Source organism: Balaenoptera physalus (genome assembly GCF_965194825.1).
Source record: "Balaenoptera physalus genome assembly, chromosome: 20".
Classification (NCBI taxonomy): Eukaryota; Metazoa; Chordata; class Mammalia; order Artiodactyla; family Balaenopteridae; genus Balaenoptera; species Balaenoptera physalus.
Window position 1 is genome coordinate 18,587,901 of NC_138901.1, and position 22,882 is coordinate 18,610,782.

Genomic DNA, 22,882 nt, shown 5'->3' on the forward strand with positions numbered 1-22,882 from the left:
TGTTTAAAAAAGAAAATATTTCCTCAAGGTTTTGCCGCCGGGAAGAGGGAAGTTCCGGCTCCCGTCAGCTCCAGCCTCCCAGGCGCCCCCTTGGCCTCGAGAATATTTTAGAATCCTCCCAGGAGCCCCAGCGGGAAGGAGGCCCCGCCCCCTCATGAATAGCAAGAACCTCGGCTCCCATAGTACCCTCCTTCCACAGGAATATTTTAGAACCCTCCCAGGAGCCACAGCGGCAGTGATGCCCCGCCCCCTCATAAATATTTAAAAGAACGACACCCACAGTGCCCTCCTACACCATGAATAATTAACGAGGATGAGGCCTTTGGATCCTGAACTTAACCCAAAGCCACCCTTTGCTTCAGGCTGATGAGAGGAAGGGGTGGAGCCGTTAGAGACGGGGAGGGGAGGGTGCAAAACGAAGAGAGCCCGAACCTGGCGCAGCGCACATCTGCCCCAAACCACTTCCTTTCCCTTTAACCTAGTTTTGCGCCGGTTTTTAATTCCTCCCCCCACCCCGGCCCCCCCGACCCAGAAGAGGGTAGGTTACAAGAGCTTTCATGAAAACTTCTGTTGGGAAAAACCTCCAAACGTTCCTTTTTAAACCTATCTGGGTGCCTAGAATCAAAGGAGGGTGAGTGCCTCCGGCATCTCAAGATGGGGTCCAAGACAAATCTTCCTTGCATGGCCCTCCTCCCTTAAAGATTAAGTTCTCAATCATTTATTCATTCAGTAGCTATTTGTTGAAACCTGCTCTGGGTCAGTCACTGGAGTAGGCCCTAAAGATACAACAGAGAACAAGATGTATAAGTTTCCTGCCTTGATGGAGCTCATTAATCTAATGGGAAATATAGAATAAACAGACAAAATAAACTGCAGATGGAGAGCAGTGTTATGGAGGAAATAAGGCAACAGAAAATGAGAAGGTTGGGGGTAGGGAGTGTACACCTACGTTAGATGGACTGGTCAGAAAGGTCCCTTTCAGGAGGTTACATTTAATTTGAGAACTAATGGAGGAGAAGGAGCCAGTCAGGAGAAGGGCTGGGAGAAAATGGAACAGCAGGAAAGATCTGGGTATGTTCTAGGCATTTGCAAGGCCGGCTGGTTGAGTTTAGTGAGCAATTAGAAGTGGCCTCATGGAGACCGTGGAGAAGGCAGCATAGATGGGGGTGTGCAGGACCTTATATAAAGGCCTTAAATGAGGGCCATTTTCGACCCCCTGAAGGCTCTCTATACTCCTGCTTTTGAGGACCCACTCCACATTATATCCAAGAAATTAATATGTACCCACATCCCTCAGTAAAATAAAATATATAAATAACTTCATAAAGGTTGAGATGAAATTTAGGATTAATTGACATATATCATGCAGTCACAAATATTCATTAATTTTGACTTACAAAGTTTATTCGGAGCCAGTTCCTTTTTTTCTCCCCTGTCTCAAGCATTTTTTATTAGGTCTGCGACAAGGTCTCAGCCCCTATGCTGTGGGCTATGAGTGCCTAGTGGATACCAAGGTGTGGAGTGATGAGAAGTTTGGATTTTATTCAAAGTGTCATGGAAAGTCATGCATGAGTTTTAAGCTGTGATACAATCTGATTTACATCACTTAAAGATTGCTCTGGCTTTTATGTGGAGAATGAATGAGGTGGGTGAGAGTAGAAGAGGTAAGATATGTTAGGATGTTGTGCAGGGCTGGAGTGGTGGCCTTGGAGAGACAGGTTTGAGATATATTTTGAGGATAAAAGTAACTGAATTTGCTGATGGATTGGATATGGGAGGGAGGGAAAGGAAGGAGATAGGGATGATTCCCAGGCTTCTAACTTTAATAAGTGAGTGGATGGTAATCCTATTTACTGTGATATGCCAGTGGGGAGGAGTTTTTCTAGCAGAAAATTAAAAGTTTGATTTTGCAGATGGTAAATATGATATGTCTATGAGACATCTAAGGGAGATGTCAAGGAGGCAGTTGAATTACATCTGGAGTTTGGAGGAAAAAAATCTGGGCTGGATATATAAATTTAAGAGTTTTCTGCAATAGAAGAATAGTGACCTTCAGAGATTGGGGTAAGGAAGACAAGTTCTGCAAGGAGATTGAAAAGGAGTATCTAGTGGAGTAAACTGGAGAAAACCAGGAGAGAATGGAGTCACAGAGAAGCCTTGAAAGGGAGTGCTTCAAGAACGAGAGTGGTCAGCTGTGCCCAGTGCTGATTTCAGCCAGGTGTCCGCTGAATTAGCAATCTAGTTTAGGTAGACGTACTGTGTGTCCACCTTGTCATTCCCCATCTCAGGAACCTATGGTGACTTTGCCTTGTCAGCCACATCAAACTCAAATCCCTCTGCCATTTCTTCAATGTCCTCTATCATCTATTCCTCCTCTATTGGTTCATTCATTATTTATGATCCATGCTCATTTTCTGCCAAGCCCCGTGTTAATTGCAGGTTAAGTATGGATTCTGTCTTCTAGTGGCTCATGGTCACAAGCACCCGTCCTGGAGTAACATGTAGCAGGAATCAAATCTGCTATTTCAACGAGGATGGGGGGGAAGGGGGAGAGGGATGGGAGGAGGTGTCTCTTCTTCAGCAGATTCACCCCCACTCTTTGTGCAGAACCTTCCATCAAAAATGACTTCCTTTCTTTCTAAATCTTCCTCCAGGACCCACTTTAAGATTGACACCTGCATAAAGCTTGTTTCTTCAATAAGTATGCTTTCTCTCCTAAACCACGCTGTAAACTTCTTGAGATGCCATATATCTCTTTTGTATCCTTCACAGATGAAAGAACAACAGACACAGAGATGGATCTACCATGGGGCTTTGGAAACTTAAGCTTCAGAGCCTCCTACTTGTATAGGTCCCTTCCAAGGCCCCATACTTAATTTTGTATTCATAAACAGTGGGTGAAAACTGAAGACATATTTGCTGATGGTCTCTGAATTTACTAACTTCAAATATTTGTTGACTTATTAAGCTTGTTTTATTTATAGGGCTCTATATGAGAATTGTAGTTACTGCTCATATAATTCCCTTGCACAAAAGCCTTCAGTGGCTCCTTATTGCCTTTAATTAAATAAAAGTTTCCCAACCTGGCCTTCAAGGACTGCTTCCATGTGGCCAAATTCTATGTCTCCAGCCTTATTTCCCCCTAACTGAACCCCTTGCTGTCACCTTGGTATTGTTGTTCATACTGATTTCTCTGCTCAGAAAGGTCTCTTCCAACTCTACCTTTTGACATCCTAAGATAGCCTTTAGGCCCTTGCTCCTGGAAGAGAGGTCCCTGGATGAACCAAGTGACCTGAGAGCTTGTTAGAAACGCAGAAACTCAAATGCAGCTCCAGACCTACTGAATCAGAAACTGCATTTTAACAAAATCCACAGTCAAGTTTGAGATATACCGACTTAGAACATTTCGAAGGCCACCTCCTCCTTTTCAACCCTTTAAAATCCCTAAAGTGAGAAATGTTTTTCCTCTTTTGAACCTTCTTCATTCTTTGCTGGTACTTCTCTATGGTCACTTCATTCGGCCTTGAATCATGGTTAATTATGTACAACTTATCCTGTTAGATTGTGAACTCTCTGACGGCAGTAACGGTGGAACTCAATTTAGGCATGAGTTAGTTGACTTGGTCTTTCTCTCGCTGCCCTGCTACATCCCCATATACACATGTAAACCAACCCAAACCTAGGTGGTGCTAGTGCTGTTTTAGTTGTTTCTCAGAATTTTGCAAGGATCTATATGTAAATTGACTCTCAAATGTGCCATGTGTGGGAGGGAAAGTCTGTTGCAATTATTTTTACTTAATAAAATGAGCATTTAACTATTATTTTATGTTATGAAAGCCTAAAATATCATTCCCTTTACCTTTGACTGCTGCTGAGTGATCAAATTATATCTTCATCCCTGAATTCCAGAGTAGGAGGAGAGCTGATCTAAATTATTCAAAAACAGCTGATTACTTGTAACATTACACAAAAATTTTAGGTAAGGAAATTCCACAAATTTCTTTGATTAAAACAATATACAGGTTTCTTTTCCTTAAAAATATTAATTTAAAATTCCTACAAGAAATCAATGTTTATTGCAGAAAAATGTAAAAATATACATATTTCCCCCCCATCCCCCAAAAATCAACCTAACCTTTCTACCTGGAGATAACCACTGATATCACTTCGGTACATCTCCTTCCTGTTGGAATCTTTCCTGGCCAATAAATATAGATCTATATCATCCCTTTTACTAGTTACATCGTATTTCACTATAAAGATATATCGCACATTTGTTTAATTGGTTCCACATCACTAGTTTGTTTCCAATTTTTTAATATTAAACAGTGCTGCAAGGAGCACTTTGTATATTCATCTGAGGATAAACTTTCTCAAATTCTGGTTTTAAGAAGATAACACTTAAAATTAGGATAAGCTTCAAGTGATAGAAAACTCCAAACTACAGTAGCTTAAACAAGATAGAAGTTAATTTTTCTTATATAAACAACGTTTTGAGATAAGTAATCAGGACTGGTGTGGCAGCTCCACAATCATCTGGAACCCAGGCTCCTTCTATCTTGTTGCTCCACATCCTCAACCTGTGGCTCCCACCTCATGGCCCAAGATGGCTGCTTGAGCTCAAGCTATCATATTCACATTCCAGTCAGCAGGAAGGAGGAAAGGGGGAAGAAGGGACTTCTCCCTGACACTTCAAAGACTCTTCCCTTGATGTGGATTTGGCCAGAATTTAGTAACATAGTCAGTCCTAACTGAGAAATATTTTGGAGGGCCCTGTGCCCAGCTTAAAAATAGGGGATTCTATTACTATATAAGAAGGGAAGAGCAGATATCAGAGTACAACAGCAGTCCCTGTACAAAAAGTAAGCACATTTTCCACGTTTTACTTTCTGATTTCCCAACCCTTAGTGAACAGTTTTTTAATGTCCAAATTAATCTAATTAATCTAACAGGCTAAATCAATTTCCTGTTGGTTCTTGATAGAGAAAACACATAGTTGGCTTATATCTTTTATATAATTGAAAATAACTAAAGCTACTTCTAAATTCCCTTCTTTAGACAAAGTAATTTCCTTTCTAATTTGATTTCCTTGGCATTTCCAAATCCTAGTCCATCCTTCTGATGTATTTCTCATCTTCTCTTGATGTTGCTTTATTTTGGTCCCTAAGTCTGTTACCTTTTCTTCTGACTGAATCATAACTGGTTGAATTGAATTGAAACAGTTATTTGTCCTTTACCTTTGTGCATTTATTTCTTTAAATACTAAGAACAAAGCCCACTGATTGAGGACTTTTTATCTTCTCTTTTGTCCTCATTTTTTTTAACGGAAAAGATGGGTATTTTCTTTTTTGACTCTTCATGTTTAAAGACTAGTCAGCTGAATCACAAAAATTGCCAGCAAAAATAATAAGGCAGATTCAAGTGACTTGTATAGGGCAGTCAGAGAAAAATATACAAACGAGATTAAAAAGATGTATAAACTAAGGGTATGTGGAACCAGGGACTGTTACATAGAGTCCTTAGGATGTAACATGGGGACAAGATTTCATCCAATAAAAGCCTTTGGCAGGAGAATAGCAAGAAATTCTTCACTTTTCAGACAAGGACACCAAGGCCCAACAAGTTGTGTCTTTCCCAAGATTTTCAACTCCAGTGTCCTTCCCAGCATGAAGCCAGTTTTAGTGATTACGTTTGGGTCATGTCAAATTTTGCCTGGAAAAGCGCTATGTTAAAAAGTCTACTATATAAAAAGAAGGAAAAAAAAAAAGAGAGAGAAAAAAAGTCTTATAAAGTAATGTGTGTGGTATTATACTATTTTAAAATGAAAAAAAATGTATATATAAGTATATAAAATACTGGAAGTGTAAGCTGATAGGGTAGGGGGTCCCCAGAGAAAGAGAACCAGATATTGCCTTTTGACACGAGAAGCCATTTGAGGCTTAAGTCATTTTGTGATCTAAGTCTGGTCATATTGCTTGCCCTTGAACAGGTCTCGGTAATAATGATCTTAAGGGAACAAAAGAACAAACTGTTACCAGGCAAGATAAGTAGCAATATTAAAGATAATAAATCAGTTGTAAATAGTCCAGGTTCTGTTTCAAAGGTAAAGATTGGCCTGAAGCACTTTCTTGAGCTGTTTTGCAGAATTCAAACCCCCGTCAAGCGCTCATCAGATCAACTGGAATCTTAAGGGACGATGATGTTGACATCTTCTGACCCTCTTGGCTTTAATCAACTAAAGCTTGAACTCTGTTGACCTTTGTCCCAATTCTATGCTGACTTCTCTGCTCAGACCCCTTCATGAATATGCATGTACCCTTAGCTTAAACTCTTACCCAATTTTGCTGTTTGGGGAGATACTGCTTTGGGAAAGATCCCTAGTGTTCTCCTTACTTGCTGCAAGTAATAAATCCCTCTTTCTCCCTATCTTTGGCCTGGGTGTGTCTTTTGGTTCAACACCCACTAAGAGGCGAACCCAGTTTTCAGGTAACAGGAGGAATGACACTAGTAATATGTCAGCAGTAGTTATTTTTGCGTGGCAATATTAAGGGAGATTTAAGTAAGTTCTTTTTTGTTTTGTGCATTTCGGGGTTTTCCAAGCTCTCTGTATTGAGTCCACATTATTTGCATTATTAGAAAAAATATTTAAAATGTACACTGTTGTATATTACTGTAGCACAAATGGAAGAGATGGAGAAGGGTTGAAAAGGTGTTTTGGATATTTTTAAATGAGTATTGTCATAAACCGAAATATAGCAATAAATAAATGTACTCAAATATTTAAGCCAGTTGATAGCTCTGTCTGGGAAATTATGAGGCTGAGGAACAAATAGCACAGCAGTTAGTGGACACTATGCCCTTTTCCCAAAATCTTTTTCTGATCTCCTTTCAAAAGGAGCCCTCCCTCAAGATTAGTTTTTAGAAAGGTGTAGGATTCTGATTTTTTTTTTTTTGGCCTCATGGCTTGTGGGATGTTAGTCTGGGCAGTGAGAGCACAGAGTCCTAACCACTGGACTGCCAGAGAATTCCCCAGGATTCTGATTTTATTACCCCTTAGATTGCATCAGGCTCCAGGCAGCTATACAAAAAAAACCCCTGAGATAGTGTGGATTCAGATATGAAGGGACTAGCTATTGGCTCCCACTCTCAGAAGCCAACTCAACCCCAACTGGCAATAAATTTTTTAAAAATTGAAGTAGAGTTGATTTAAAATATTGTGTTAGTTTCAGGCGTACAGCTAAGTGATTCAATTATATATATTTTTTCAGATTATTTTCCATTATATGTTATTAAAAGATATTGAATATAGCTCGCTGTGCTATACAGTAAATCCTTGTTGCTTATCTATTTTACATATAATGGTGTGTATCTGTTAATCCCATACTCCTAATTTATCCCTCCCCTGGCTTTCCCCTTTGGTAACCATGAGTTTGATCTCTATGTCTGTGAATCTGTTTCTGTTTTGTAAATAAATTCATTTGTATTATTTTTTAGATTCCACATATAAATGATATATAATATTTGTCTTTCTCTGTCTAACTTCACTTAGTATGATAATCTCTAGGTCCATCCATGTTGCTGCAAATGGCATTTTAAAATTCTTTTTATGGCTAATATTCCTTTGTATATACGAAGCACATCTTCTTATCCATTTATCTGTTGATGGACACTTAGGTTGATTTCATGTCTTGGCTATTGCAAATAGTGCTACTATGAACATTGGGGTGCATGTATCATTTTTAATTAAAGGTTTTTTTGTTGTTGTTGTTTGGCCGCACGACTTGTGGGATCTTAATTCCCAGACCAGGGATCTCGAACCCGTGTCTCCTGCAGTGCAAGCGTGGAGTCCTAACCACTGGACAGGCAGGGAATTCCCTGAATTAGAGTTTTCATCTTTTCCAGATATATGCCCAGGAGAAGGATCGCTGGATCATATGGTAGCTATATTTTTAGTTTTTTTGAGGAACCTCCATAATGTTCTCCATAGTGGCTGCACCGATTTACATTCCCACCAACAGTGTAGGAGGGTTCCCTTTTCTCCACACCCTCTCCAGCATTTATTATTTGTAGACTTTCTGATGATAGCCATTCTGACCTGTGTGAAGTGATATCTCACTGTGATTTTGATTTGTGTTTCTCTAGTAATTAGCAATGTTGAGCATCTTTTCATGTCCAACTGGCAATAAATTTAATCCCATATTTTATATTTTATAATTGAATTATTTGGGCTGTACTTTGAGCATTGTGTTGAGAATTCTGGAAAATGGTTTTGTTTTAAAAATTAAGGCCAATAAGTCACAAACTGGGAGCAAATATTTGCAAAAGACATGTCTGATAAAGGATTGTTACCCAAAATATACGAAAAACTCTTAAAATTGTAAGAAAATGAACAACCCAATTAAACAATGCGCTGAACAGATACCCAAGAAGATACACAAATGGAAAATAAACATAAGAAAGATGCCATGCATCATATGTCTTCAGGGAACTGCAAATTTAAACAACATTCAGATCCCATTACACACCTATCAGAATGGCCAAATTCCAAAACACTGACAACACCAAATGCTGATGAGGATGTGGAGTAATAGGGACTGTCATTTATTGCTGGTGGGAACACAAAATGGTACAGCCACTTTGGGAGACAGTTTGGCAATTTCTTACAAAACTGAACATATTCTTACCATATGATCCAGCAATCATGCTTCTTGGTATTTACCCAAAGGAGTTGAAAACTTATGTCCACACAAAAACCTGCACATGGATGTTTATAGCAGCTTTATTCATAACTGCCAAAACTTGGAAGCAACCAAGTCCTTCAGTAGGTGATAGATAAATAAACTGTGGTATATCCAGACAATGGAATATTCAGTGCTAAAAAGAAATGAGCTATCAAGCTACAAAAAGACATGGAGGAACCTTAAACACATATTGCTAAGTGAAAGAAGCCAATCTGAAAAGGCTACATACTGTATAATTCCAACTATATGACATGTGGAAAAGGCAAAACTATGGGGACAGTAAAAAGAGCAATGGTTGCCAGGGGCTAGAGAGGAGGGAGGAATGGGCAGGCAGAGCACAGAGGATTTTTAGGGCAGGGAAACTATTCTGTATGATACTGTAATACTGGATACATGTCATTATATGTTGTCAAAACCCTTAGAATGTACAACACCAAAAGTGAAACCTAATGTACTTTGGACTTTGGGTGACAATACTGTGTCTATCAAGTTTAACAAATGCAACATTCTGGTGGGGGATGTTGATGCTGGGGGTTGGATGGGGGGGGCGGGAGCAGGAGGTAGATGGAAAATCTCTGTACCTTCCATTCAATTTTGCTGTGAACCTAAAACTGCTCTAAAAAAATAAAAAAGTTAAGGCCAGCACTTAGTCTTTAATTCAGGGACACTTTTCCAGTTAAAAAACTAGACTTTCCAGATATAAAGCAGTTAGGTAAAAAAAAAAAAAAAATGTACATGCATTCCAGGTTGTGTGTGAGGGTGTGAAAGTAGATGAGCATTTGTACCCTTGCCTTTTAGAAGACAAAAATTACATGCTCCAGAAATCTTTAAAAGATACTTTAAGAAAAAAATTTTTTTTCTGTTCTATTAAGTATTTCTTATCAGATCTCATGAATGCAACACTAACAGCAATTATTAAAGCAAATTTTGTGTGAGTAGCTTTGGGAGGACAGTCATTACAAAACACGGGACAAGTATGGAAAATACTCCCCTGTGGGGAAAAAAAAAACTGCTAAAAAATTAATTTCCAGATGGTCAACTCAGATGGCTTGGTTCATTTGGAATGTTTTAGAAATTGAAAACACTGAAATTGGGAAAACACTGAAATTGGGGAAACTCGAAATCTATAATTCTTATTAATGACTGAAATTACTAAGTAAACAAGCCACAGGATCTAGAGAGCTCACTGGCTACTGAATAGAGTGCATTTCAAGTAGAAATAGGTTCTGTAATTTTTCCAGCAGGTGACAGCAGAGAGCTGTGTAAAATTTAATGTTTTCTTAAATGAGGAGTGGAAATCCTCAAGGTGGAGAATTAGAAAGAGCTTTAGTTGTCACAGAACACCTTCCGTTTATAGATGAAGAAACTGAGCTACAAAAGATTACCTGACCTTCCTAAGGCAAAACTCTTCACTAACATAAATTCCTCGAAACACGTCAGGCTATGCAAATTTCACTTATAATTACATTATACTCAAAGCAAACAAATTTAATTAGATATGAAAAAATATAATATTTCACATGAAATATTAAGGTATGATAGAAAAGCTTTTGGAGTATTTCCCTTTTTGATTAAACCTTAAAAAAAAAGAAAGAGGGGCCATCTGAAAGCTTTCTGATGGGAGGCGCACTGACAGGGAAAAAGTACAGATTTGGGAAGTAAGCCTGAATTTGATTCTTCATCCATCTCATTTCTGTTGTCTCACCTTGAATAAATTATTCAAGCTTTGTATTCACTTTTTAAAAATTTCCTTTAAAAAATTATTTTATATATTTAAACAAATTTTTAATTGAAGTATAGTTGATTTACGATGTTGTATTAGTTGCAGGTGTACAGCAAAGTGATTCAGTTATACCTACATACATATCTACTTTTTTTCAGATTCTTTTCCCTTCTAGGTTATTACAAAATATTGAGTATAGTTCCCTGTGCTATACTGTTCACTTTTAAATGGAGTGATAATAAGTATCCCATAGGGTTGTTGCAAGGTTTAGATGAGATCACGCTTGCAATGCGCTTGGCTCATAACATATCAGACACTCAATAAATATTACTTCCTTTTTCTACCCACTCTGGGGCACTCAGAGGTGGAGAAGCTGGGTACTTCCATTAATGGGGCTGCCAGGTAAAACACAGGACATCCAGTTAAATTTTAATTTCAGGTAAATAACAAGTAATTTTTTAGTATGTGTATGTCCCATGCAAAATCTGGGACATACATACACTAAAAAAGTGTCCGTTTTTGCATGTGACATACTCATACTAAAAATTACTTGTTGTTTATCTGAAATTAAAATTAAATGGGGTATCCTGTATTTTTCTTTGCTAAACCTGGCAACCCTAATTTTTAAAGGCTCCTGATTTATTACAAAATGAAGAAACACCAAAGCAGTGTTATACAATTAGTGGTAAATTTTAACATATTTACATTTAATAAGTTAGAATGCCAAACCAAGAAATATATTTTAATATAACCTCTAGTCAGAAGATAATGGTGAGACTTATAATAAATATCAACTCACAGGGCACTGCAGGAATCATGGTCTGGTATTGGGACATGCACTTCAAACTACATAAAAAATGTCTTTTAAAAATCTTTTTTGTGTGCCTTTGTGACTGTATTGTAATCTCATTTGGAGATGAGGTCCAAGATCTAAATTTGGGGTTCTTTGTGGCTATGAGGGCTCTGCCAAACAGCTCTCTGGGCCCCCATAATTAGCCTTACTCACTTTCTAATATAATAGTAGAGATGCTTGGTACTTTATCCTGGAAAAATGTTTCCTTTGTCAAAAATGACAGGATATTTTGTGTGGTTCTATTTTATGTATTATTTCTTTGCTGATGTTGGGGAAAAAGGCAGAGAAAGCTAACGGGATGAATGCAGCCAAGGGACATAGTGGCCCAATTTCTACCCTGCAAGGAACTGGAAGAGCTGCAGCAAAACTTTAATATACCCCAAAGGAGGGCACGTTCTCCTTTTAACCACTTGCATAAAGGAGAGTTATGGTTTATTATATACTAAAGTTGTCTGTTCATCATATCACAAGTACTTCTTTAGACCACGGAACCACAAAGGTATTAGGAAAGAAGTAGCCCAGACAAATCTAATCAAGTAGCTGGCCTCAGTGTTTGACACTGTGCCAGACTTACAAATAAAGCCAAAACTCTAAAATATATATTGTTAGGGATCTCTGTAAAAATTACATTTATTAAACACTGAATAAATTTAAAAGAATATTTGAAAGCTATGTGTGAGGAGAAAAGAATCGTGATGCAACAGACTCCTGTGTATACCTCACCACTCAGTTTTAGGAAACAAAGCAAAACATCATCGTGACCTCTGAAGTCCCCTAGGGTCCCCTCCCAGATCCCTTTCCTTCCCTCTCCCTCAGAGGGAACCATTATCTTGAATTTGTGTTTATAAATTCCCTTGCTTTTCATTACAGGTTTACCACATACATTTATTTTCCTTATATTTATATGTATATATGTGCTTAAAATTTTAAGAGAAATATGGCATGCATACAAAATCAGGTGTGAAAATATATATGTTTAGTTTAAACAACAACAATGAATACCTGTGAATCTATTACCAGGCCAAGATAGAACATTGTCAAGACCCATGCCTACTTCTCTCCAATTGCATCTCCTCTCTTCCTCCCAGAGATGAATATTATCTGGAATTTTGGATTAACCATTTTTTGTTGTGGTAAAATACACATGATATTTACCATTTTAACTATCTTTATGTGTATGGTGCAGTGGCATCAAGTTCATTCATGTTTTTGGGCAACATCACCACCATCCATCTCCAGAACTTTTTTATCTTCCAGCTGAAACTCTGTACTCATTAATACTAACTCTTCATTCCCTCCTCCCCACCCCAGATCCTGGAAGCCATGATTCCACTTCCTCTGTGAATTTTACTACTCCAGTGCCTTATATAAGTGGAATCATACATTATTTTTGTATGTCCTTTTGTGTCTGGCTTATTTAATTTAACATAAAGTCTTTGAGCTTCATCCATGTTGTAACATATGTTAGAATTTCCTTCCTCTTAAAAAAAGGTTTAAATTCATCTGTGGAATGGGATTGCATTGAATCTATAGATCTATTTGAGGACATCTGACATTTTTATTAATGCAGATCTTGCAGTCTATGAACATAGCAAAGCCCTCTGTTTATTTTGGTATTCTTTAATATCTCTTAATAAAGCTTTATAATTTTTCCCCATAGAGATCTGGCGCACCTTTTGTTAGATTTATTCCTGGGTACTTCATATTTTTAATCTATTAGTAGCTGGTGTATAGAAATGCGCTTGATTTTCATTTATTGATTTTGTTTCTAATACACTTGCTTGCTAAGTTCTCTCTTTTTTCAATATAAATTTATTTATTTTATTTATTTTTGGCTGCATTGGGTCTTTGTTGCTGCACACAGGCTTTCTCTAGTTGCGGCAAGCTAGGGCTACTCTTCGTTGCGGTACCCGAGCTTCGCATTGTGGTAGCTTCTCTTGTTGCAGAGCATGGGCTCTAGGCGTGCGGGCTTCAGTAGCTGTGGCACGCGGGCTCAGTAGTTGTGACTCTCAAGCTTAGTTGCTCCGCAGCTTGTGGGATCTTCCCAAGGGCTTGAACCCTTGGCTCCTGAATTGGCAGGCAGATTTTTAACCATTGCGCCACCAGGGAAGCCCTCACCATTATGTTTGCTAATAGTTTTACTTTTTTAAAATCATGTATGTATGTTCAATTTTGTCAAAGACTTTTTCCCCTTACTCAGCTAACGTGGTACATTTCATTACTTGGTTTTCCTTTTTCATAACTTTGCATTATGAAAAATTTCCAATGTACATAAAAGTTGAAAGGATAGTACAGTGAACACACATATACCTATGATTTAGGCACAAAAATTGTGAACATTTTACTATTTTGCTTTATCTATGTATATATAAATAATATATACTTTTTTTGAGTGGGCTGTATATTTTTTTTTCTTTTTTCTTTTTTTATTTATATATACTTTTTTTGAGTGGGCTGTATTTTTTTTCTTTCTTTTTTTGAGTATATTTATATATACTTTTTTTGAGTGGGCTGTATATTTTTTTCTTTCTTTTCTTTTGATAACTTTGAGTCCACACATTTTATTTTATTATTTATTTATTTATTTTTGACCATGTCACACGGCTTGTGGTGTCTTAATTCCCTGACCAGGGATTGAACCCAGGTCCTGGGCAGTGAGAGCGCTGAGTCCTAAACACTGGACCGCCAGGGAATTCCCTGTATGTTTTTTTTCTTAACCATTTAAAGATAACCTGCAAATATGATGACATACTTCAGTATGCAGCTCATAAATATAAGGACTTTTCCCTATTAAAACGTAATATGTTATACCTAAGAAAATGAATAATTAATTGACTTCTTAATATTCAGTCTACAAGACATTCCTGGGGTAAATCCAACTTGGGAATAGTGTATTATCCTTTTAAACACTGCTGAATTCAGTTTGCTAATAGTTTACTTAGGATATTTGCACCTATGTTCGTGAGTGAACTTGGTATATCATTTTCCTTTCTGTGCTGTCCTTGTAATGTTTTGGAATGTTGCTTTGGCATTGTTTTTAATTTAATTTAATTAATTAAATTTAAATTTATATTAATTAAATGTGTCCATTAAATTAAGCTTGGTAATTGTGCTATTCAAATTTCATAAATCCTTACTGATTTTGTTTTCTTTTGTTGCCTGCTTGGTTTATTGATCACTTGAGGATATTACTGTCTCCCGTTATGATGATGGATTTTTCAGTCGTGTCTTTTAGTCTGTCAGTTTTTGTAGTATAGTTTTCATCATTATGTAGTGAACTTTTCGTATCTAATAATATTTTTTGCTTTCAAGTACATTTTATCTTGTTACTTTGTTACTTACGTAGTTATGTCAGCTTTCTTTTACTTTGTATTTGCTTAGTGTGTCTTTTCCATTCTTTTGATTTCAACCTTTCTGTATCCTTATATTCTAGATGAGTTTTTTAAAAAGTGTATAGAGCTGGATTTTTCACTGCTCTGACAAGCCTTTAACTGCAGCATCTATCGCATTATACTTATTGCAATTACTGATTTTTTTTTTAGCTATTTGGTTCCCCTTTTTATGATTATTTTTTCTCTGCCCTCTTAACTTTGTTTTGATTGCCAACTTTTTATCACTACCTTCCCCCCCACATTAGTTTAGAAGCTAAACATTTTATTCTTAGACTTTTAGTGCTTGATCTAAAAATTTGTTATGAGTACTTAACTCATCAAAGTCCAAAGTAAATCATTACCCTTTTGCCTTTTCCAAACACTGTGAGAACCTGAAAACACTTTAATTCCAATCACCCACTTTCTGACTTACGTTACTGGGTTGTATATTTTAGTTCTACCTTAACTGAGGTTGGGTTTTGTTGTTTTCTTTGTTTGTTTGTTTTGGGTTTTTTCCAGTACAGTTTTTCTTATGCACAGAGCAGGGAGGGGCCTCAGTTTCTTGGCAACTGCTTTCCTCATGGTGGCCAGGACATTGTTCAGTTCTCTTGCTTTCCTCTTGGCACAGATATGTGTCCCTAATGTTTTCTGGATAAACTTGAGGGCCTGCTTGTCCTTGGAGACCTTGAACATCTCTGTGTCATGTTGCTCATTTAGGGCAAAGCTGCACACCTCTTGGATCACATCCTGAGGGAACTCGGTGTGCTTGATGAGGTGCCCAAGGCCACAGCTGTGTCTTGGCTGGGTCATGATCTCGGTCACCTTCTGGGCCTTGTTGAGCCCATGGCCACAGGGTAGCACAGAGCCATGGTTAGACCTATACTGTGGTCCCTGGGGCCAGATGGCAGCAGATACCCTTTTGTTAGTTTTTTAATGCCTTAGAACCTTACTATAGTTTTATGTAGTCAATAGATTAGATAAAATAGATAGTCCCTATGTGGTTAATTATTTTACCATTTACCGCTCTACCCTCCTTTTCATTTGTTTGAGATTCCTTCTTTTTCACCTTCGTTCTTTATAGATTTTCAGTGGGTATAGAATTCTAAGTTGATTGTAATTTCCTCTCAACACATTGAAAGTATTGTTTCATTATCTTCTTATTTTATTTTTAAATTTTTGGCTGCGTTGGGTCTTTGTTGCTGCACGTGGGCTTTCTCTAGTTGCGGCGAGCGGAGGCTACTCTTGTTTGCAGTGCGCGGGCTTATTGCGGTGGCTTCTCTTGTTGCAGAGCACGGGCTCCAGGCACGCAGGCTTCAGTAGTTGTGGTGCATGGGCTTAATTGCTCTGAGGCATGTGGGATCTTCCCGGACCAGGGCTTGAAGCCATGTCCCCTGCATTGGCAGGCAGATTCTTAACCACTGCGCCACCAGGGAAGTCCTGTTCCATTATCTTCTTACCTTTATTGTGGCTCTTAAGAAGTTGGCTATCAGTCTAATGTTGCAGCTTTGAAGTTATCTGACCTTTCTCTCTGCTTTTACGATCTAGTCGGTCTTTGGTGTTCTGCAATTTTATTATCATGTGTTGGATTGGAAATCTCCTTTTATTTCTATTAGAAATTCAGTGGGGGCTTCCCTGGTGGCACAGTAGTTAAGAATCCACCTGCTAATGCAGGGGACATGGGTTCGAGCCCTGGTTCGGGAAGATCAGACCTGCCGCGGAGCAACTAAGCCCGTGTGCCACAACTACTGAGCCTGCGCTCTAGAGCCTGCGAGCCACAACTACTGAAGATGGCGCACCTAGAGCCTGTGCTCCTCAACAAGAGAAGCCACTGCAATGAGAAGGCCGCACACTGCCACGAAGAGTAGCCCCCACTCGCCACAACTAGAGAAATCCCGCATGCAGCAACAAAGACCCAACACAGCCAAAAATAAATAGATAGATAGATAGATTAAAAAAAAGGAAAGAAATTAATTGGGATTCTTGAATCTGAGTATTCTTTCATATTTCATTTCTTTGGCTCACTGTGCTATAGCTTGAGTCATTTCTTCAGGTGTTTTCTAGTTCACTAATTCTCTCTTCAGTGTGTCTAATCTGCTATTAATTCAGTCCGCTCAGTTTTAAATTTTATTTACTACATTTTTCAGTTCCAGAATTTTATTTATTTTTTTAAACTACTTGATCATTTTTGTAGCTCTTCTTATTTACTCATATTATTTCTTTTTTATTTCTTAAAAGCTCTAAAATAGTTATTTTATATTGTGTTTCTGATCATTCCTATATCTAAAGTTCTTATAAATCTGATTCTGCTGCCTATATTCCTGCATCTCTTGCTCCTGGAGCTTAGCTTCCTTGGGTTTTGTGATTTTTTTCCCCCATTTAAAAAAATTGAATTGCTTATTGAGTTTTGAGAGATCTTTAAATATTTTGGGTATAAATTCTTTTTTTAAATTAATTTTTATTGGAGTATAGTTGCTTTGCAATGTTGTGTTAGTTTCTACTGTACAGCAAAATGAATCAGCTATACATATACATATATCCCCTCTTTTTTGGATTTTCTTCCCATTTAGGTTACCACAGTGCATTAAGTAGAGTTCCCTGTGCTACAGTATATTCTCATTAGTTTTTGTGATTTTTTTTTTGAATTTTTGAATTTTATTTTATTTATTTTTTTATACAGCAGGTTCTTATTAGTCATCAATTTTATACACATCAGTGTATACATGTCAATCCCAATCTCCCAATTCATCACACCACCACCCCCATGCCCCTGCAACTTTCCCCCCTTGGTGTCCATACGTTTGTTCTCTACATCTGTGTCTCAACTTCTGCCCTGCAAACCGGTTCATCTGTACCATTTTTCTAGGTTCCACATACATGCGTTAATATACGATATTTGTTTTTCTCTTTCTGACTTACTTCACTCTGTATGACAGTCTCTAGATCCATCCACGTCTCAACAAATGACCCAATTTCGTTCCTTTTTATGGCTGAGTAATATTCCATTGTATATATGTACCACATCTTCTTTATCCATTCGTCTGTCGATGGGCATTTAGGTTGCTTCCATGACCTGGCTATTGTAAATAGTGCTGCAATGAACATTGGGGTGCATGTGTCTTTTTGAATTATGGTTTTCTCTGGGTATATGCCCAGTAGTGGGATTGCTGGATCGTATGGTAATTCTATTTTTAGTCTTTTAAGGAACCTCCATACTGTTCTCCATAGTGGCTGTATCAATTTACGTTCCCACCAACATTGCAAGAGGGTTCCCTTTTCTCCACACCCTCTCCAGCATTTGTTGTTTGTAGATTTTCTGATGATGCCCATTCTAACTGGTGTAAGGTGATACCTCATTGTAGTATTGATTTGCATTTCTCTAATAATTAGTGATGTTAAGCAGCTTTTAAAAATCATTTTTTAAAAATTTTACTGCAGTATAGTTGATTTACAATGTTGTGTTAATTTCTGCTATACAGCAAAGTGACTCAGTTATATATATATGTGTGTGTGTGTGTGTGTGTGTGTGTGTGTGTGTATATGTGTATATATATATTCTTTTTCATGTTCTTTTCCATTATGGTTTATTACAGGATATGGAATATAGTTCCCTGTGCTATACAGTAGGACCTTTTTGTTTATGGGTTTTGTGACTTTTTTTTTTTTTTTTTTTTTTTGCAGCACTCTTAGGGGTTAATAATTTATCCCGGTCCTCCCTATTCCCCTAGGATCTTCAACTGGGCACCAGATATATATATATATATTTTTAAAATTTTATTTATTTATTTGTTATTTTATGGCTGTGTTGGGTCTTCGTTTCTGTGTGAGGGCTTTCTCTAATTGCAGCAAGTGGGGGCCACTCTTCATCGCGGTGCGCGGGCCTCTCACTATCGCAGCCTCTCTTGTTGCGGAGCACACGCTCCAGACGTGCAGGCTCAGCAATTGTGGCTCACGGGCCTAGCTGCTCTGTGGCATGTGGGATCTTCCCAGACCAGGGCTCGAACCCGTGTCCCCTGCACTGGCAGGCAGACTCTCAACCACTGCGCCACCAGGGAAGCCTCCAAGGGTTTTGTGATTTTTGACTGTGATTTAATATTTCTTAAAATGTTATCTGTGGGAATTTTGGAGGGCCAGAGATAAAGGTGGGTTCATCTAAGAGGATTTGTATTTGCTTCTTCCAGCACTTAGGACCACTTTACATTACATTCTCTGCTAGAGGCTTTTCAGACCATCCAATTAATATGAATCTGCGCTGCAAACTTGTTTTAGCACTAGCTTTTGGTTACACATTTTCAGGAAGTTGTTTCACTTTCCTGTGGTAACAAGAATCAAGACAGCCCATTTTGGTTGCAGACCTTCCAGGTGGAAGGATTAGATTTATTTCTGGATTAGCCTACCAGTGAAAGTATAGCCTTTAAGGGCCTGACCTGTATGAGGAGGTATCCAGTTAGAATCTCCACCTTAGGCAGACCTGGGGCTCTGTCTCCTGTCCCTGGAGCTCCTTGAGGTCTTGAAAACTGAGAGCCAACTGGTTTGATAATTTCTCCATTTATCTCTGGGTTCCTACCATCACTTGGTTTTGGATGAATATTCCTTATTTTTATTCATGCATTTAGAAGAAAATATTTTTCTTATTTCATCCAGAATTTTTCGTTTTCAGCAGGGGAATTAGTTAGGATGCCTGGATTTATGATATCATCCAAAATGCAAGTCTGCATCACTTATTTTTCAATAATATTCTTAAAGCTTCTTTAGAAAATACTCAGGCTTTTATGTGCATTGCCTTTATGTGCCAAACCTTTCTTACATCTCTTTATATTATTCTTTCCTTTCAATACCCTGTCCTTTAAGTATGACACATACTCATTGAACTTTAGCATGTGAAACTGATATCTTCGGCTGATGAAGAATTATGTAATGTTAGGCAGAGAAAAAGATTTCAAGGGCAGCTGAGGTCTGCAATGTTCATGCAGTTTTGGATCATTTTTGCCTCTTGTTTTCTCTTATGGTTTAAACCTCAATTTTTAAATACTTCTAAATTGCCCTGTTTATCTTCCTCCTTAACATCTCTGGTAAACAGAACAGTTAATGTTTATCAAAGGAACATTTTTAAGGACAGCGTGAGCACATTGGATGATCTCTGTTTTCAGCGTGTTGGGTTTTGAAGCACATAATAGAAGCATTTTGAGCATCTGATTCTCCACATTTTATCAAATAACAAGTTTTATTTTCTATGAGTGCACTGATTATCGCAGCAAGAGCAAGAAAACACGGCAAAGAGGAGAGGAGATGGGCTCAACTCTCGCTTCTATTTCTCAGCCTTTCTTTTTCTCACTTTCCTTCTATTTCCTAAAACCTCTGACCAGCTTGGAGGAAGCCATACCCCACTCCTCCTGAAAACGAACAAAGATGGTACTCTTCTTACTCTCAGGAGCGTTCTCCCAGGTGACCTGCTTCAATCTCAGTTTTTTCTGGGACATCATTTTCTCCTTTTTTTCTCTCCTGTCTCTCTGGTTTCTCCTTCTCACCTCCTTCTCAGCTCTTTTCTCTTTACCTACTCCTTAAATGCCAGTGTTCCTTAAGGCTGTGCAAGAGACCATTTTCTCTTCTTCATCTAAACACTCACCCCCACCTGTGGCTCTGTTCACTACTTTATGCTGATGATTCACAAAGATATATCTCCAGGTCAGCCTCCCCAGGAGCTCCAGATCCTCATAACCAGCTACCTACTGGGCACCTCCACCTGGATGGCTCAGGGGCTTCTCAACCCAGTATGTCCCAACTCATTTTTCCACTCAGCTCTCCACTTCCACTAATATCTGCTTCTCTTCCTGCTTCTGTTTCAGCCGGAACCTATTTTACACCATTCTGTTTCTTTATATCCTTATCTCCTTCTTTCTCTAAGGAGGGCCAGTTTTTTCTTTATATATATAATTATGTATATATAAATTTCTATATTATAGTATATCATTATATATTCATTTTCTATTCCATTACCAGTGCTACTGCCCCATCCAGCCTGGCCCTTATCCTTTCTTGCTTAGGCCACTACATTTGCATCTTTTTTTCTTTTTCAAGCCACTCCACGCGGCTTGCGGGATCTTAGTTCCCTGACCAGGGATTGAACCCGGCCCACGACAGTGAAAGCCCCGAGTCGTAACCACTGGTGTCGTGACCACTGGATCGCCAGGGAGTTCCCTACATTTGCATCTTAACTGATCTCCCTGCTTCCCCTAACATCCTCCTCTAATCCATCCTCCACACTGCCTCCAGGGGTTCTCCAGTGTGATGGTTCTAGAATGCAAATTTGGTGATATCTTTTCTTGTTTAAAATCCTTCACTGGTGCACTCACCTTCAGGACACATTTGAATCCCTCCACGTAACATGCAAGCTCCCCTACTCTTATCTTGGCATGCGCCTCTCTTGTACCTTGCCACACCCGCCCCGTGTGCCCTCAGAGTGAATAACTCACACTTCCCAAAGGCCCTAGGCTCTTGCACACCAGTGTACTTTGCTGGGAACGCTTTCCTCTTTTCATTCACTTCTTAGCCAGCTCATTCCTTGCTGTTTATCCTTCCAGTCTCAGCTCAGCTTCACTTCCTCTTGAAAGCTTCCATTGAAACCTCCTCCTCCTTCCTCAGTCTGAATTAGTGCCCTCCGTTGAGCACATTTATGTCTTGGAACCTATTTGTCAGTAGCGTGGAGCTCAGTCTACTGGGTTGTGAACTCCTCGAGGGCGGGAGCTATTTCCTGCTCTCTTTGGGATCTTTGGCACCTAACATGGTGCCAGGCACAGCAGACATTTTATTTTATTTATTTGGCCACACGGCTTGCTGGATCTGACCCCAACCAGGAATCGAACCCATGCCCCCTGCAGTGGAAGTGCGGAGTCCTAAACATGGGCCTCCAGGGAATTCCCAGGCATTTAAAAATATATATTTATGGGGCTTCCCTGGTGGCGCAGTGGTGAAGAATCCGCCTGCCAATGCAGCGGACACAGGTTCGAACCCTGCTCCACGTGCCGCGGAGCAACTAAGCCCGCGTGCCACAACTACTGAGCCTGAGCTCTAGAGCCCGCGAGCCACAACTACTGAGCCCACGTGCCATAACCACTGAAGTCCACGCGCCTAGAGCCCGTGCTCAGCAGCAAGAGAAGCCACCGCAGTGAGAAGCCTGTGCACTGCAACGAAGAGTAGCCTCTGCTCCCCGCAACTAGAGAAAGCCTGCGCGCAGCAACAAAGACTCAATGCAGCCAAAAATAAAAAAATAAAGTAAATAAATTTATTTTAAAAAATTTATTTATTTGGTTGTATCAGGTCTTAGTTGTGGCAGGCAGGCTCCTTAGTTGTGGCTCGCCCGCTCCTTAGTTGCGGCCCGCATCTGGGATCTAGTTCCCTGACCAGGGATCCAACCCAAGCCCCCTTCAGTGAGAGCGTAGAGTCTTAACTACTGAACCACCAGGGAAGTCCCTTCCCAGGCGTTTTAATCAATGAGTCTCTTGATTGGCTTTTTGATCCCACGTTCTTTTGTTTATTAGCTGTGTGATCTTGGGTGAGTCATTTAACCTCCTTGTATTTTAGTAGAAATAATAATAATATGCCTGTCACAAGGATTAAATGAGATAAAGCATATTAAAATGCTTTGCAGATTGCATTTCACTGCTTTTCAAATGTAAGGACTTATTATTACCACTTATGTGTTGCTTTGATTTGTAGGCTTTTTAGAAAATATGCTCTCTTGGTTTTCCCCTTTCTCTGGGACCTTGCTCTGCTCCCCCAAATGCCCCGTCTCCCTCCTTTTCCAGCTCACAGCTTCTTTCTCTTCCGCCTGCAAATCTGTTCTCATTACACCCGTTCTAAAAGCCCATCTTCCTCCAATCCTACCTCCCTCTCAAGCCGTTGTCCTTCCTTTCTTCTTCCCATAGCTGCCAAAGCCCTTCAAGAGCAGTTTAGCTGACTACCTCTTGGCTCTCACCACCTGCTCCTTTCTTACCCAGCACAATCTGGATCCCGTTCTCAGCGTGTCACAGTCACTGCACCCTTTGAGGGCTCTTGAGACCTCCTGTTGCCAAATCCAGCGGGCTCTTTTACAGGCCTCATCCCACTGGACCACAGAAGCATCTGGCTCTGCTGATGGCCTCCCCCTGCTTGAAACCTCCTCCTCGGCTATCCTGATCCTGTACTTTCCTGATTTCGC

General features: G+C 39.1%; 1 protein-coding gene across 6 annotated transcripts in view; it reads right to left on the bottom strand.

The window, feature by feature from the left end:
• The window catches only part of FBXO47 (F-box protein 47), a 48,314-nt gene extending 26,603 nt beyond the window's left edge, over positions 1 to 21,711 (bottom strand). For 3 of the 6 annotated variants that reach the window (XM_082442382.1, XM_082442381.1, XM_082442378.1), the window contains exon 1: positions 1 to 21,709. Coding sequence is in view for 1 of the 6 variants with exons in the window: in XM_082442383.1 (XP_082298509.1) it covers position 1 (1 nt within the window). In the remaining 5 variants the exon portion in view is untranslated. The other 3 variants (XM_082442384.1, XM_082442383.1, XM_082442380.1) reach the window with 2 other exon arrangements.
• Positions 21,712 to 22,882: the final 1,171 nt, after the last annotated feature.